Below are 18,665 nucleotides of genomic sequence, written 5' to 3'. Positions count from 1 at the left end.
ACCGCCCTGACTCAGAATCATCAGTACCACCCAGACAGACCAAGAGTCAAATTCAACATGCACAAGTTTCCTGTAGTAGAAAACACAGCACAACTAAGACATGGTGAAGAAAAGTTGCTTCTCCCGTCATCTGCATTGTCATGGGCTTCACCCAACCAGAGCTGTGCCATCCATGCCATCCAGAGATAACCCCAACCCACAATGGCCCCTCTGAGTGGGAAAAAGGATCACATCCCCTCCCCTTCCCCAAAAGCAACAATATCACGCAGCTTTTGCTATTGCAGAGCTGCAGCCCCTGCAAAACAGAAAGGCTTTCTCGAGGAAGCACGTCTGGATGTCACGCAAGGAATGCGCAGCAGCTACGGAATCGCTGCGCTGCAAAGCAGTAGCCTGGGAAGGCCCTTCCTTGGTTAACTTCCCAGGTTTTTAGCACCAATTTTCCATTTCTAAGCGCGGCTCTGCCACCCACCCACCTGGTGGTACCCAGCCCTTCGCCTGCGAGTAACTTCTCCCTGCGCTGATGCGCTCGGGGGAATTGCGCGCGCGAGAGGGAGAGTTTGCGCGACGGCGGGAGGGCAAGGGGGTGGCACGAAGCCAGCAGGGATGCCGGGGGGCGTCCGCCAGCCGGCCCCCTTTTTTGCAAGGGGCGCAGGGGGTGGGGTGCCTGCCCCAGAGCCCCTTCCTCGCAGCCCAGCCGGGTAGAAGCACCTGGATGTGGCAGGAGATCTCGGAGTCGTCCAGCAGCCGGATGGTGCACTTCATCTCCTGGCTCAAAGACCTGATGCTCGAGCTCCGGAACCGGATCATTTTCATGGTCCTCCTGCCGCCTCGCCTCACGCACTCGCAGGGCGCGAACATGCACCGCAGTCCGGAGCGGGGGGGCCCGGCCACCAGCCCTGCTGCCTCGGCCCCTCCTGGCCGGGAGGGGAGATGGACGACGGGGAGGAGGAGGAGGAGGAGGAGGAGACCCCGGGAGCCAAGGAAGGAGGGACCGAGCGCCTCCCTCCCTCGCCAGGCGGCGGGCGCCTCAAGCCCGAGGAGGCGGCGGCGGCGGTTCCCGCTGCTGTTGCTGGGCGAACATCATGCTGAGGAAGAAGCGGGGCGGGAGGAGCGGAGCGGAGACGAAGGGGAGGCGGCGGCGGCGGAGGAGGAGGAGGCGGCGGCTGTCCTCCCTTCGCCCCCCCCGCCTTGCCCACGGCAGCTCCTGTCCCGGCCTAAAGGGGGCCGCGCGCAGCGCTGGCGCCGGAGGCGAAGGAAGAGCGCCCGTGGCGCGCTCACAGCTGCCGGCTGCGGTGGGGACGGCTCGGCTCACTGCGCTGCCGCCGCTGCGTCAGGCTTCGCTCTTCCCTCTCGCGCCTCCCTCCCCGCTCGCCCGCCCGGCCGCCTCTCTCTCTCGCCGCTGCCCCTCCCTCGGGCGCCTGCCCTCCCCTTCGCCCCTCGCTCCTTCTGCCCCTTCTCGCCCTCGTATTCCCTTCCTTTTGCGCCGCCGCTCTCCTTCAGCCTCCTCCTGATTCTCCCTCGCTTCCTGGCCCTTTCCCTTCCTCCTTCCCTGCTCCTCTTCGCGTCCTTTCCATTTCTTCCACCCCAGCCTCAGATTTATTTCCTTCAGCCTTCGCCACTCATACTTTACCCCCTTCCTTGCGCCATTTCCCATTTTCCTCCCTCAACTTTTCTTTCCTTTCCTCCCCTCATTCCTTCGTTTGTTTTCTCCACTTTCCCTCCGTCGCATATTATTCGCTTCCTCGCCTTTTATTGCCTTCAGCCCCTTCATTCCCTTTTCCCTTCCCCTTGGCGCCCGGGCAGAGACCCAGAGGGGACCCAGTCGCTTGGGGGACACTTCCCTTGGCTACTGCGTTTGGAAAGCAATAAGGAAGCCTTCCTTGGCGAAAACGGGGGTGGTGGTGACCATCAATGGGGCTTGTGCATTTCATAGAATTGTAGAGTTAGTTCAGCCCCCTGCAATTCAGGAATCTTTTGTCCAGCATGGGGCTCAAACCCACAAGCCTGAGATTGAAAGTCTCCTGCTGAGCTGTTCCCCTGAGGGCTAGTGCAGGACATTTTGCCACCTGAGGCCAAGGATGAGAATTCACACTTCCCATCCTATGCATTTAGTAATTTGTTAGGTTTCTACCTCGTCTTTCCCCATACATGTCTCTTTCCTCCATTATCTGTGCAACAGGCCTATAGAAGAGGTTAAGCCATGGGTAGGCAAACTAAGGCCCAGGGGCCAGATCCGGCGCAGTCACAGATGGTCCGGGAATCAGCGTGTTTTTACATGAGTAGAATATGTGCTTTTATTTAAAATGTATTTCTGGGTTATTTGTGGGGCCTGCGTGGTGTTTTTACATGAGTAGAATGTGTCCTTTTATTTAAAATGCATTTCTGGGTTATTTGTGGGGCATAGGAGTTTATTCATTTCCCCCCCCCCCAAAAAAAAATATAGTCTGGCCCCCCACAAGATTTGAGGAACAGTGGACCGGCCCCCTGCTGAAAAAGTTTGCTGACCCTTGGGTTAGGCTAAGAGACTGGGCCTATGAGTGGCTTTGAACACTGCTCTCCTTGATCCTCTAACCACTAGACCACACTACAGAGGCCCACCAGACCGGCAGATGAAACTTCACTGCTAACAAAACAGAGTCCGTCACTACAACAGGTTGGCCTAGTGGGCACAGGGCAGGCTGCATGGCACTCACAGCTCTGTGGAGCAGGCAGGGAAGGAGCATCACTGCTTATTTCACAGTGAGTATGGCAATGCTCTCCGTGACAAATAAATAAGCTTTTACTCATTCCTCCTTTTTCTTCCAAAGACCTTTTTATCTCCCCAGGCTTTATTAACCTCTGCCTAACCCCCTGCACATAGATCGTTTTCGGTACTGCCTATTACTGTATTTAAAGTGATTTGTATTAGTTCTTATGAACTGCCTTGGGAATTTTGAATGTAAGGTCAGGTGCATAAATACTTTAAATACAGTGGTACATGGTCACATCTACAGACGTGATCTGTTCCGGGGTGCCATTCGCACCCTGAAAAATCTCTAAGTTGAGCTCCACTTCTGCACATGCACGTGACACAATAGAGTGCTCCTGCGCATGTGCAAAGCGTGCAGAATGCTTCTGTGTGCGCGCATGGCGAAACCTGGAAGTATACACTTCTGGGTTTGCCACGTTTGCAACCCAAAAATCCGCAACCTGAACCTAACGCAACTAGAGGTATGACTGTAAAATACAACAAAAAGTCTACCGGTCATTTTCTTTTGCACCCTCTCTGTTTTCTCCTACCTGTCTCCTACCCCATCCTTCATCTGATCTAGTTGCTTTGTTGCACTCGAGTAACAGCTAGACACAATAGGTTTGGCAGCTGTTGGGGGCCGGCCTTTCCCAGTTCCTAAAAATGACTTGTTCTGCCAAGTGGAAGGATGTAAATCTTGATATTATTAGCTCCTTGGCGCCTTTCTTGGCACCCAAATCAGGCCTGGAAGAATGGGGTCATGGCTTCATACTGTGAATCTTCAGCTGTTACCTTACCAACCTGTGGGAAAGTGTCAGGAAATAGCATAAGGATGAAGAGACGCACTTAATTCAGTGCACTTCTACTTTGATGTGATAAGCAGACAACTGTATAGTAAAGAAATTAAGAAAGGGAGAGAGGAATGTACAGTTAAACCCCCTTCCCCAGTAAACAACTGATATAGTAGTATATTAATCAAGACCTAACCATGTCCTGGTGAATTCAGGATAGAGTGGCGAAAGCAGAGTGGAAAGGATAAAAAGCTAATTACCTCTGCTTCTGTTAATATTTAATAAAGTGCTGGTTTTACTGTACATGATCCCAATCATATACAAGAGTTAATTGCATTAAATCTGGAGGAGCAATTTAAGATCTCCAGGCTGTGGCTGCTCATGCAGGCCTTCTCTGAACAATCAGAATTGCTGGACTGTGTGCAGGCCTTGAGAAGATTGCCCAGGGGGTCAGATATGGGCCAGAGGCCTGACATTTCGTGTATCTGCATAATTAGCGGAACAGATAGATACTTATGAGAAAGATCAGCTGACTCCTAAGATCTATACTACTGATAGGTGCAGTTTTAAGGCCTGGTCTCCACTACTGTATAAGCATAGCCAGGAATCAGTTATTACCACTGTGCTTGTCCAGAACTACAGCTGGAAGTTCCTATCACATTATTCTCCTTATGCTCCTGCAAGTGTGTCCTTTCTCCCTTCTCATATCTGTTTTATGCAGGGATTTAATGCATTTTTTAAATCTTATATTTTGTTTTTGTCTTTTTGTTTTCTACACTGCCTCAATATTTTCAAATGGTGCATCGTTTATGAATTATTTTAATAAATCAGTAAGTACACCTTGGTCATTCACAGTTTTATGGAGTGTACGTATCTGTCTGCCTGTCTGTCGTCTGTCTTTTCCTACTTTTTGTCCATGCCTAAGTCGAACTATCAACAAAACAAATTTGCAGTGAGTCACTGACTTGTAGGACTCACATTGTGGAACTCCAAAACCACAAGATTGTTGCTAATTACAGTGGCAATCAAGATGTTAATGGAGTAATTTGAAAGCTGTCACAATCACATTTTCCCAACATCGCACAAGTGCACATCTGTGCAATTCTGGCAACGTAATAAACATTTCAAAAGGAGGATGAAGCAGCAAATTCCTTCTGCTCAGACAATGTGCATAATATAGGAGCCCAGGAAGGAGTAAACAAGCCCAAATAAGCTATATGCAATGCTGCACGAAATCAAATATGTAAACCATGAAATGAGGCATACTCTTAAAACACATCTGCACCATGCTAAAATCAGATATACTATCATGTTGTATCTCATTACTACAGTCCACAAACACTGGGGCTTCAGTCCTCTGTGGTCCTCTAATAGACCTCAACATCAGAATTCAACTAGAAACATTGAGCTTCTCTGCTCTTAGCATGAAACTTGAGTAGACACCTGAGCACTTAATAGTTATAATGTAATGCAGGCACAGGCAAACTTGGCCTTCCAGATATTTTTGGGACTACAACTCCCATCATCCCTGACCACTGGTCCTGTTAGCTAGGGATGATGGGAGTTGTAGTCCCAAAACATCTAGAGGACCGAGTTTGCCTATGCCTGATGTAATGGCATTTTAAAAAATAAAACTGTTGTGAAGGAGCACAAATATAAATGTAAGGCATTGATTTGAAAGGTTGCATTACAGAGATCTAATTCTCTCAGCAGATGTTTCTTACCAGTAGAACTAGACGGCAGGGAGGAACATTCTAGTCCAACCCCCTGCAATGCAGGAATATGCAGCTGTCCCATACAATGATCGAACCTGCAAATTTGGAATTCTCAGCACCATACTCTAACCAACTATGCACTATGTAGATGATAATGTCAGGGAGAGGATTTTAATCTAGCCTAGCATGACAGTTTAATATCTGTAGGAATGCCCCCCTCCAGTTAAGATACAGGTTTACCACCTCATTGCTGTCTGTGAGAATTAGACTGCAATCCTATACAGTGGTACCTTGGTTTTAGAACAGCTTAGTTTATGGAAAACTTGGAAATAGAACGCTGCAAACCCAGAAGTAGGTGTTCCAGTTTGTGAACTTTGCCTTGGAAGCTGAACATGTTGAGAGTGTTCCATTTCTAAATTGAGTCCCCTGCTGCTAATCAGTGTCTTCCTGTTGAGTCTGTTGGCTGTTGAGTCCCGAGCACCCACGCAACACAGAGGTGATATTTGGAGCTTTTGTTTTTGCTATTTTTTGCGTTTTTGTTTGTGTCGCTTTTTCATTTTTTTGACCCACTAGTTCTTCCTTTTATGGGACTGACTTGTGACTGTGGCTTGTGACTTCATTTTTGTGACTGTGTGGAACCCAGTTCAGCTACTGGTTGATTGATTGTGTGGCTGCAGAAATGGATAAAAGCCCTCCATACAAACAATTACTATCATCAGTGCACGTAAGAAAAAAAATTAATTTTAATTTTTATCATCTACAATACTGTCTTATTTATTTTATAGTACAGTACATTGATTATCACTTTCATTTTATGGATCAATGGTCTCATTAGATAGTAAAATTCTTGTTAAATTGCTGTTTTAGGGGTTGTTTTTAAAAGTCTGGAACAGATTAATCCATTTTGCATTACTTTCTATGGGAAAGCATGCCTTGGTTTTAGAACACTTTGGTGTTCTTCCAGAACAAGGTAGCACAGTACACATTGGAGCCTCATCGGCGCTACACATTTAAAGCAGTTTCATTCCACTTTAAACAGTCATGCCTTCTTCCCAGAAGTCCAGAACAATACCAGCACATTGCTTACTTAGGCAAGGCAACATTCAGAGTGCCTCACTCTTGCTGTCTCTTGCAGGGCAGGGATCTGCTTGCTTTCAATGAGGCTTCTCTATTGCATGGGTAGCATGGAGCCAAAGCAATTTAAGCACTTTGGAGGAAACATCATCCCTTGAACCTGTCGCAGACATGTGCCAAACCTCAAGACCAATGTAAGAATGTTTATTAAAAAATATTTTTAAAGCAGTAATAGCGCCCATTATAGTGGGGTGAATATGAAGCTGCCGTCCCAGTAACGGCATTGCAGCAGCTTAGCTGAATAGCATTGGGTTGGAGCAGGGCAAAATAATAATAATAATAATAATAATAATAATTTATTTATATCCCTCCCTCCCCAGCTGAAGCTGGGCTCAGAGCCGCTAACAACAGTAAAAATAACACAGTTTTCATAAAATCACAATCAATTAATTGAAATACATTCTAAAATCAATTCATTCTAAAATTAATTCAAAATCAAATCAATGGCAACCATTGGGCTAGAGTTCTGTGAGGATTACCAAAGGGGTCAGACTGTGCCTTGGCCAAAGGCCTTGTGGAACAGCTCTATCTTGCAGGCCCTGCAGAAAGATGTCAAGTCCCACAGGGCCATAGTCTCTTGTGACAGAGCGTTCCACTAGATCCGGGCCACGGCCGAAGAAACCCTGGCTCTGGTTGAGGCCAGCCTAACCTCCCTGTGGCCCGGGATCTCCAAGATGTTTTTATTTGAAGACCGTAAGGTCCTCTGTGGGGCATACCAGGAGAGACAGTCCCGTAGGTAAGAGGGTCCTAGGCCATGAAGGCCAGGCCTATGTAGGATTGCCAGATCGACTTCAGCAGTGCGCGCACACACACACACACACACACACACACACACACACCCCAGCCCTCATCTCACCCCCCACAGCTTCACACCAGCATAGTCCAGATAAACTGTAGCGATGGCAGTGTCAGGAGCGTGGTTCCATGGCTCTGCTCCACTCCACTGATGGCTACTGACATGGTAGGATGGTACTTTGAAAAAGCAAACAAACATTAACGATTTGATGAGGTTATACAAGTTGGGTCACCTCAAAAGTAAGGCAGCATGTTGGATCCTCAGTGTTTGGGAGGGAAATGGCTACCCAAGCTGCCCACCCTAATAGGAATAGAACAGATCTTTCTAACACAAGGATTGGCTGAAACATTGTGCTACCTATCACCAAATGGAATAAGTTTTATGTCTCTGGAAAACATCTGAGGAAGACAGAAGTTCCACAGGAACATAATCTCTCATCACAATGCTGTGTTGATGGGAAAACATGCGCTAAATGCTGGATTCTCACATAGGTAAAAGGAGCCATGGGGTGGGGCTGAGGCTAAAAGAGAGTCACTGAATTCATTTGAATTAATGTGGTGCTCTGAGAGTATATGAGACAAAATGAATGCAAATAACAGGCCGGTGTCACGTGTTGTATAGAGATAATTATTTTGTACATGTTTTCTGTACCAATTAAATAAGCTTATCTCACAGGAGTTATTCTGTGCTATCGAGCCACTTTCACAATACTCAAATCTGGCTCAACATTCTCTTTCTCAGATATGGCAGGAGAAACACTCTCATTGTAATGCAGAACACAGGTCCTTAATGTGTACTTTGCAGGGAGGGGAATATACACGCAACATTTACACAGAGAATTTAAGAGCAGTCAAAGCGAGAAAAAATGATACTTCTGGCCAGAGTTGGGTTTCCATTCCTGCACTCCTCTAATGTTTCTGGAACCCTTGTCAGATGATTATAAATTTAATCATATTCACGAAGATTTACCATGGAAAACTGTATTTAGGAAACAGTTACTTTGTTGTATGCTTTAGGTAGCTGACATGCAGTTAGCGGCATATTTTGAAGAGGCACCCATCCCAACTGATTCAACTAACCCAGACTCAACAAATGAGAGTATAAATTGCATGGCTTCAGCTACCACTGATACTTATTTTAGTACAGAACATGTGTGCAAGGTAAGTATCAGAATAAGGCCCATTCTGAGTTTATATGCAGCGAGTTGTAACCAACAATATCCCTCCACTCATGGAGGACTCTTGAATGCAGTGGTTTCCATGAACGGAAAGGGATAAGAGCTTTTGTCTCCCATGCCACCACTCATGGTGTTCCAAAGTGTCTTCCAATCCTCTGGAGCAGACGGGTGTGTGTGTGCATTGGGCTGTGAAAGGAAGGGGAATCAGCAAAAAGAAATCACATCCTCTCATGGATCAAAGAGCCCTCCATCTGCGAATGAGACCCAACATGCGAAAGGGAAGGCCTCAACACATCACCCAAGTCTGCTGTGAAAGGTTGGGAGAGAACCCGCCAGAGCAAATTTGGAGGAGAAGTTGGAGGGGAAAGAACAGAAACTGGAAGTTGTGTTGCTCAAGTGGATTTCCGTTTGTCACTTTTCATTTTTTAAAAGGTACTGTAATTCCAAGTGACGTTGAAATAAAGTTGTAAGTTCCAGTTGATAAAACAGAAGATCAAAAGATAGGATTAATTTTGTTGGAGGGACTGTTTCTTAGATGAAGTTGGAATGCTTCAAAAACAAAATCGGGGCGGGGGGGCGGGGAGAGAGATCTGGTCTTTCGTTGTTGTTGTTTTTTAAATGATATTTATTGGAAATTTTTTAGAATTACAGAAAAGAACACAGCAGAAAAAGAAAAAAAGAAAACAAAGAGAAAACAAACCACATCAAACAATGTAAATTCAAAAAAAACAAAAATACACCACAAACAGATAAAAACAAATCCATCATTCTCGAATCCTCAACTTTCATTACCTTCTTTCTTTGACCTCCTCCTCCTCCCTTTTTTTGTATCCTAGTTATTAATTATCGCAGCAAATCCTTTCCATATTTCATAATATTCTGTCATTACATTACCTTAATCTATTTTCATCTTATCTAATAGAAAACCTTAAAACTTAACTCTTATTTTTACCAACTTCTCATAACCATTATATTCTTACCTAATTCTTTAGACATTTTTGCTAGAGCCAAGTAATTTTGTTCCAACATTTTTCTAACATTCATCAATTTTATAAAACAATCCTAGTAATAAAAAGAAAGAAATAAAAACAATCCAATCTTCATCCAGCGTCCCTTCCTCCTGGTCCCGGGTTTTGTCAGTCCTCTTTATCCCATCGATCTAGCGCATTAACCTGGTAACCTTATATCCGAGGCCCTTAAGTCTCTTCCATGTCCCTTCCGCAGCTCTTCTTCATATTCTCCTTTCACACATGGGCACTCCAGCTTGGTAATGTTTTTGACCCTTTTCAACAAATCAGCCCCTTTTCCAAAGTCCAGACTAAACTCCATGTGGTATTTAAAAACATGTTTCAGAATCTCTCCAAGATTAAGAGCCCCCACAGCCCCAAACATCTCACGGCCCATTGCCAGACTTGGAAAGTCCAAACATCCCTGCATAGGGGGGTCTATCCAACCCCCCATTTCCAAACCAGTCCAAACCTTATCTTTCCAAATCTGGCTTTTTCCAAGTTCATTTGTCAAATCCAAAAGCTCATGTTCCTGCAGGGCCACAGCTCCCTCCATCTCTGGCGCCCAAGATTCATCAACATCCTCTTCTCTTCTCTCATCTGTTCTGTCAGGGCACACTCCTGATTTAATTCCTGGGTGGGCTCCACATAGTTTCCCACTGCCTATTCAAAAATTCTGACCGCATTAGTCATCAAATCCGTATTCTCATTTAACTGTTCCAGTAGGGCATTTGTTTTACAGAGAGCACACAACAGAGCTTCTGAATACATCGTCCTACAAGGTCACAAGTCTATTTCCCACGATTGTAATCTGTAACAGCTGCAAGCTCCCTGGAATTAGTTACAGTTTCACAGTCTCCCTCTAGGGGGAAAACTTCTATTTGTTCTTTCTTTTAAGGACGAATCTAGCAACAAAGTTTCCTTTTTGAGATATTTTGTCAATATTTGTTCCTTTAAAATGCGAAAGGGAACAGTGGAATCACTATGTTTCTCTTCTTTTAGCTATCTGTCAAAAGCGTTTGTCTCTGGTCAATGAGCTTCAAATGTCAGTCCTGACACCCCGCTCCAGGATCAGGACGGTGGAAAGTTACTTTACTTTAAACTCACTTCTGCAGGTTTAAACAGTCCGAAAAAGATCCCCCTTCTTCTCCTGCTTCCGAAGGGGGGTTCAACAATTTTAAATTATGAAAGTTAATCTTTTAGAAGCGATTTTCTGAGCTCTAGTTTACGTTGTCTTTGCTTTATTCTGTCTACAAAGAAATGGAAGGCTGACTTCCTGTTTAGACCTTCCCGTTTCAGTGCCAAATTGAAGTAAATTTTGAAGTCCAATTCCTTTCTGCTCGCAAGTCCTTATTTAAAGTCCAATTGTCCGAAATTTAAGTACTCACGGGTGATTATTTTAGAAGCCAAATTGTCCCAGGAAAAAGGCAGCGCTCTCCGGCAACGGCTATGCAGCTTCGCTCCACGGAAAAAGCAGTTGACTCTCAGCACCGCGCCACTTCCCCCTCTTCGCTTCGGAGCCCGTTAGTGGGTTCCTTTGCGGGCTGGGGGGGCGCTAAGGGTGCCCGCCGAGTCCCATGGTCACAGGCTTCATCTGCCTGTGATTTTTAAAAGGGTCCCCGCTTCGCTGTAGCGGAAAAGACCCGTTTCACGCGGAGCTAGTCCCTCCAGATCAGAGGGAGTCCGCCATTGCCGATGGCGCCACCCCGGAAGTCCTCGAGCTCTGGTCTTTCGTCATAAATTTGTTCTGGTGTAAATTCTACCAGTCATGCATTCCTCCCTCGCTTCTTTTATGCTACATATTAAAGTTTAATTAACAGCAGTGGCACTGCGTTGGTGCCTAGAGGCTAGCATTCTCATTAAGCACTGCCCTCAGAGAACTTCCCCCACCACGTATTGCATCAGTGGCATCAGAGTTCCCATAAGATTTCAGAGTGTGTTTCCAGGGTGTTCTGATGGAGGCTGAAGATAATGAGGAAAATTTATATATCTATGTATAGAGGAATCTGAAAGCAATTACGGCCTTTGGGAATATTGTATTACAGGAATCTGTTGCATTACAAGAATCTTCGGGTGTGAGAATCTAAATTATTCCTGTTTGATTTACTGGGAATCTGAAATATTTTTGAAGAAGTGCACAGTCAGAACATCAGTAGTTCATCAGCAACAGTGATGTTTACATATGTATGTATGCTTTCAGAATTCCATCCTGCTTTCTTCCACTATGCAAACTCAACAGGGATAACAGCCTAGAAATGGAATTCATAAAGCTATACCAATATATGTGGTGGAGATTACGAAGCAATGTTTGTTTATTTAGAAGCAAATCTCATTGTGTCTAATGAGATTTATTCCGTGGTACATGTACATAATTTAGGGCTGCAGCAATCAGCACATACTAACCGATTCCCCAATCAAAATCCATACTAGTTGGACTGTTCTCTTTGCAACTGGATCTTAAACATAACTTCTTAAATCTGAAAGACGTACAACTGCTTTTGGTATTTTATAATTTGTAAGCATGTTAGGTGATATATAAATCATAAAAATAGTGGAAGATGCCCAATATATTAAATATATGTGCTCTTCTGGGTCATTTGATGGGTGAAAGATACATTCCTAGCAACTCTGAAATGATTAGTTGTGAGGGTTTGTGACTGTTCGTAAATGCTCTTTTTGTGTTTAAATGCTTTTAATTGTTTTAAATATGTTTTCTTTTATCAGAATTGTATTGCTTTTATTACTTTCTTGTCTGCCACTCTGGGCTCCTTTGGGAGAAAGGGCAAGATAGCAATTTCATAAACAAACAAATACATCTCTGTGGGTTGGTAGCCAGGGCTCCAATTTGCAGTGGTTCCGCTCCTACATGGCAGGCACTTTCGTTGCTCCTCCTGACAATTATCCTGTTGGCTGCCTCCAGAGATAATGTTGCCTCTCGTGGTTTTAAACAAATGCCATTATTATCCTGATAACACTCACCCTATTTATCTTACTATTATGAGATCCAGGAGGAGCTGTGGCTTTCAATAAAGAGTGCCTGAAGTCAGTGATGGCTTGAATGAAGGTGACTAAACTGGAAGCCAGTCCAGACATCAGATCTATGTTAGATATGTTCATGCAAAATTGGACTATCAGTATTGTTTCAGGCTGAAGACTGCTCAGCAGCAAATTCCAAGACTTGACTCCTTGGACAAATGCTTGTTCTTATATAGAAAATATAGGTAAAGGTAAAGGGACCCCTGACCATTAGGTCCAGTCGTGACCGACTCTGGGGTTGCAGCGCTCATCTCGCTTTATTGGCCGAGGGAGCCGGCGTACAGCTTCCGGGTCATGTGGCCAGCATGACTAAGCCGCTTCTGGCGAACCAAAGCAGCGCACGGAAACGCCGTTTACCTTCCTGCTGGAGCGGAATCTATTTATCTACTTGCACTTTGACGTGCTTTAGAACTGCTAGGTTGGCAGGAGCAGGGACCGAGCAACAGGAGCTCACCCCGTCGCGGGGATTCAAACCACCGACCTTCTGATCGGCAAGTCCTAGGCTCAGTGGTTTAACCCACAGCGCCACCCGTGTCCCTATAGAAAATATAGCAGACCCTAAAAAACTGAGGTTCCAACCACCTGAGAGTTCTTCCTTTCCTACTAAGCTTCTGCAGAGTGCCTAGGATGCCCATGGCCAAGGCCAGCCTAAAGGGTTGAGGTTCCATAAGCAAATTAAAATGTTGCCACCAACTTTGTGTCTTCTTCTGTGCTGGAGTGCATTAAAAACAGCACATTACGTGATCAAGTGTTTGCTGGGAGATCCATTTTTTCATTTTCATTCTTAATTCCTGTCACTTAGTTACTGCCTCCCCTTTACAACCTTGCCCCTCGCCCTGGCGACTGATGGAGCTGAGGAAGCTCCAGAACATATTTCTTTAAATGTATCGGATATCATGCAGCAGCTGCTTGTTTTTGTTTTGTTTTGTTGCTGAATTTCATGGAGACTGGGAGTGGGTGAAAGTTGGAAAAGAAAATCAATCTGGAGGAGAGATTTTGGAGGCTGCACTGTGTAGGAAGGGCAGTGTCAACTTTTTTATTTTAAAAAAGCTGTTTTTACTTCAATATAATTTTTAAAATGCAACTTCAAGTGGCACAGGACATTGACAGCCAGTGGTCATCTGGACTGCCATGTTCCCTCACAAGGTCTCTATTATTTTTCTTCAAATCTTGTTCTGTGCTTTAATTTGATACTTCATTTGCCTATCTATGACCACAGTACAGTGTCCAAAAAATTATCCAAAGTTGGCTTTGACTTCATGAATAAATATATAGATAAGCATTCCATTTCAATCCAAGATTTCTAAAAAGCCAAGCCCCAGGTATTATCACAAGCAAGTCTGGAAACAAAAGGGAGGTGCTTTGTCATCAAGGCAGCAAAATTAAATTTTCTCCAGCTATTGCCTGAGCATCATCCAAATGGGGGGAAATTATGAGCTTGCTTTAAATCTTCCACTGAAGTTCATTTCCTGAAAATTTGATCAGGAGCGCAGTATTGACAGAGAGAGGATCTGTTCTATTCTTAGGATGATATGCAGCTGTTCCTAGATAAACCTGCATATAATCCTAATAAACGGTGGAAATCATAGGCAACTGTGGAAATTGTAAGAAACTGTATATAAGAAACTACAAACTGTAGAAATTATAAAAGTAATTAAAATTCACTCTTACTTTTGATATTATTAAAAATTGCATCTTAATAGAAATATAGTTGTGAGTATAATTTAACACTACATGAATGATTTCATGCATAAAATGAGTCAATGTCTTAATCTCTTCCATTTTCCTTCCATTTGAGATATATTACTGCCCTGCAATATAATCCATGCAACAAAAGCAAATAATCTTGTTACAGTAATTACTCTGTGGTCAAGCCTTAAAGCAGCCTTCACCTGGTGCTGTCTCGTGTTTTGGAATGTATGTAAATATTACTGTATTTTAATGTTTGGTTGGAAGCCACCCAGAGTGGCTGGGGTATAAATAAATTATTATTATTATTATTATTATTATTATTATTATTAAAAAATGCTGGCTGGGGCTGATGGGGATCGTAGTCAAACAAAACATCTGGAGGGCACCAGTTTGGAGAAAACAGCTTAAAAAATATGTTTTAGCAGCCAGTCTTGGAATACTCTTTTGTCAGCGTTGCATTCCTAGTTTTTATTTTGTCATAGGGTAATGATTCCAACTTAACATATGAAACTACTGCAAAATGTCTCCTGCTTCAACTGATATTGGGTTTTTCCCTCTGGGCTCCAAGGGCTCCAAAGTGGGTAGGATTATATCCCTAGTATAGGGATGGAGACCCTGAGGTCCTCCAGATGCCAGCAGGCCAGATCCTTATCTCCCTTACCTCTCCCAAGCTCATTTGACAGGTAGGTGGGTGGGGCGAGGTCACCCACTTCTCAATCACCTGTTGTCAGATGATGACTGCTGGGACTTTGCTGGGCAGGCTTCAGGTCACCACTTATCAGTTGATGGGCAGTGACTTCCAGGCAGCTTTGTGCTCCAATCCGGTTCTGCAGTCGATCCAGTCTGGTCTCTACCTCCTCTACTTCATAGGTCTGGTGTGTGGGGAGTGGTTAGGGGGGAAAGGCCTCATGCCCCATTGAGACTCATGCCAGACCAAAACTGGACCCTTTCCCTCACTGCTGCCCGTTGGGGCTGAGGAGAGCTGGGGTTCAACAGGAAAGGGAGAGGGGAATCACAGGCTGCCCCATCCAGGGCCCCCAACCACCTTAGAATCATAGATTTGGAAGGGACCACAAAGGTCATTTCATCCAATCCCCTGCAATGCAGGAATCTTCTGCCCAATGTGGGGCAATCCTGACAAGTCACATGCTCTACAGCTATCCCTTAATCCAGCCTTGTGTTTGCCTATAATTGCAATGGTTGCTAAGGTTGGTTCCGGTCGAAGATGGCGACGAGGTAAGACGCATTTGCCGGAGTTCATTTCGAATCCTCCCTAAAATCTGTGTTGTGGCACCCAGCCTTTCAAGTTCTTGCTGAAGATTGTATCAGAGTGCTGGAACCCATGCCAGGAGTTCACATTGCTGATAATTGTAAAGCCTGCATCGTAAATCAGCTTTAATGAGCAGATAATTGTATTCTCCGGCAGCCTTGGAAGCAGCCTTTGACTTACTGGTTTTCCGCCAGCTTACAGCCAGCTGTATTTCTATTTCTACCACCTTTTATTACCTTTTAAGCACTGCTATTTTAAAAGACTCATAATGATGGGCCAAGGCAAACGCCTAAGGGATTGTGACGAGGCTCTGTCCTCCCCAAGAGCCAAACAATTAAAAACCGACCCCCCCGTGTCTGGCAAACGGAGTGACCCCACTGAACACTACTATGGGGTGAAAACTCAGAACCGTTTCTACCCTCTAACGTCTCCAGAAACGACGTCAGCACCAGAGGAATTATTTTTACCTCAGACTAAAACCACGGACGGCAAGCTTGGAGGAAGAGGGAGTGTCCCATTGAGGGTGGTGCAGGACGCTGGAGCTGAGGACTGCGCAAGACAAGAACAACAGGAACATCTCCATCTTGTGGTCAGAACCCTTAATTGCATATTCAAGAAGATTGATGTGCTATCCTCCCAGCTATGTAACCTCGAACAGAAAATTGATAACCTCTGGTCAGAGTTTAAACCAACTGTAGATACGGGGGACTTGAAGTGCCAGAGGTCCTTACCTCCAACCAAAAAAAGAAGTGTGATCCCTAAATATAAACCAAATCCTGCACTGAAACATCAAGCGTTGTCCCTGCAACCTAAGAAAATCTGCCTAAACATCGGGGCAGGGTCACCAAGGTGGCTTACTCTGAGTGGAGTTAAAAAGCATCTAAGCAATCTCCTAAACATAGAAATCTCACAATGCGATCTTATTGCAGTATTACCTTTGAACCAACACCTCAGGCAACAGAAAGTGATGCTTGCGTTTTACTCTCCAAGGATCCCTTCAGCTATCATCAGGCAGAAATCACTCTTGGCTAGGTATGATATCATCCCAACAAGAGTTTTTATGGATAGCATGACCCACCCCCTTCTACTTGCCGGCCACGGCACGGAGCAGACTCTGTCGGAGAGGTCAGGAGTACCTCGGGACATCGAGCCTCCTCTCTCGGAGGATATCCACCCGTACCGAAACTGGACTTACCCTACGCCCCCACGAGCTTTAAAGAAACCCACTGGCGCAAGTAATTCTCTGACCCCGCCGGAGGAAAGAGAGCTTTTAGCCACCTTTGGCGACCTTCCACCGAGAGAACAACAAGAAATAATTGATAGACTAGAAGTACTAAATCATCAGCTCATACATGTCCAGAAGAACGGAAAAGTCCTGCCCACTTTTCAGGATATCCCTGCCAGCTTTTCGGAGTCGTGTTTTAAGGAAGCAGGAAGTCTTCCTTACCTTAGTCCAGCTCCTAAACCCATGCCTCCCCCTCTTGTGGGCAAAACCCACCGACGCTTGGCAGACCCAGGTCTTGCCTCACAAGTTGGCCTCTCATCCCAACTCTTGATAAATTTTGACTCGCCCTCCAAGAGTCCCCCGCTGAGGAGTGTAACTCAGAGTTCCTTCCACCAAAACAATTCCTTACCATCTAATCCATCAATGCCGGAACTGGAGTCTTCATACTCCCCTGAGCGGCATAGACCCGACATACAAACGGTACCAGTACGCCGAGCATCCCCCGTACCTTCGCCAGTACCAGGTCAGGGGAGTGCTCCACCTACATCAAAAAATGGCCCGGATTTGATTGAAGACCCGGCCGGACATATAAACCAAATGGTTTCATCGGCGACCTTTGGACCTCGCGGTGGGGCAGTCTCAGCAAATCCAGTGGAGTTTCCCACTGAAGTGTCCGCCCTTGGGTTAGCCAGCGGGAGACCCGTTTTGTCGCCCCAGCCAGAATACCTCACTACCAACTTTAAGACTAGGTACCTTCAGCAGGTGCCTGCCATGCAAAGTAAAATAACTGACTTTTTTGTGGGGTCTGCCTTGCCTCCAAAGGACTCACATTTCTCCCCGAAATGACAGCGAATTGGTCACAACAGGAACTCCCCCCTATCAGTCCTCAGCTGGAACATTGCGGGCTGGAGGGGAAAAAAACTTGACCCAGAATTCTTGGAGTATATTAACCTGTTTCATATTATCTTGTTCCAAGAATCGTGGGAAGTAGAGAAAATTGCCCTAAATGGCTTTGAGCTTCTAGAACTCCCTGCCTGCCCCTCTCAGAAAGGAGGCCGCCCCAAAGGGGGCCTAATAATAGGCATCTCCCTCAACCTACATTCTAAATTTACTCTAGTACAGGCCTTGCCTCCTTACGCCCTTACCGGGCTGATTGAGGGGGAAAAGATCTCACTTCTAGTTACAAATGTTTACTTGCCACCTGGGGGTTCTTCCTCCGAACTGGGCTCTAAATGGGGCTCGCTAGAAGAGCATTTGCTCTCATGCTATGTTAAGTTTCCAAACACCCCGGCCATAATAGGTGGCGATTTTAACGCCCGCACAGCAGCAAATTGGGACTCGCTGACCAAAGCTAAATGGTGGGTTACCCCAAACCTTGATAATTATGATCTGGAACATATCATGAGGAGAACTTCTAAAGACCAACGAGCAAATGAGGCTGGAGTACTCCTCTATCAAATGGCCATCCGTTTAAATCTGGTCCCCCTAAACGGCACATGCCTCCCTGATATTCCAGGGGATTTCACTCACCTGAGCGTCAAATCAAACAGCGTCCTCGATTACCTGTTGGTCTCCAGTGATCTACTTAAGTGTATTTCCACCTTTAAGATCGAGAATGTACAATCTAGTGATCATCTTCCTCTGGTAGCCAAGCTTTCCCTGAACTGGCAGTCGGAGGCCCATAGACATGCGACCCAGATGGTAACCAACGAATCTCTCCAAGTAAGAGGAATCAAATGGTCGGAGACCCAGGCTCAAAGGTATCAGGAATTCTTTCAAAAAGAAATCCTCGGGCCCCATTCCAACATAGGCTCTGCCTCAGATGAGCATAGCATAGTGTTGAAACGCTTCCACCATCATACGACTGATCTTACGTCCTTCTTCAGGTTACCACCCAAAATATTAAATCGAAACGAGTATACTTACGGTGCCCCCTGGTATAATTCTCAGTGCAAACAAGCAAGACAGCGCCTTCGTGCTATATATAATGTATATAAGACCTCTGATGCATCTACTCTGCCAGCTAGTTATGCACAAGCCAAGCAAGTTTACAAACGCACGCAGAAAATTGCCAAACGTGAGTGGCAACAAAAT

The 18,665-nt window shown here is 45.3% G+C and overlaps 1 protein-coding gene across 2 annotated transcripts in view; it reads right to left on the bottom strand.

Moving 5' to 3' along the window:
* Positions 1 to 858, bottom strand: part of FRMD3 (FERM domain containing 3) — a gene marked incomplete at its 5' end in the record, with an annotated part of 128,207 nt that extends 127,349 nt beyond the window's left edge. For both annotated transcript variants that reach the window (XM_080972681.1, XM_080972682.1), the window contains one exon: positions 709 to 858. In XM_080972681.1, coding sequence (XP_080828807.1) covers positions 709 to 858 — 150 coding nt within the window. The remainder of the gene's footprint in view (positions 1 to 708) is intronic.
* Positions 859 to 18,665: the final 17,807 nt, after the last annotated feature.

This window comes from Podarcis pityusensis (assembly GCF_964106645.2).
Source record: "Podarcis pityusensis genome assembly, chromosome: 11".
NCBI classification, from domain to species: domain Eukaryota; kingdom Metazoa; phylum Chordata; class Lepidosauria; order Squamata; family Lacertidae; genus Podarcis; species Podarcis pityusensis.
Note: the sequence above shows the minus strand (reverse complement) of the source record. Positions and strands in the feature narration are given on the sequence as shown.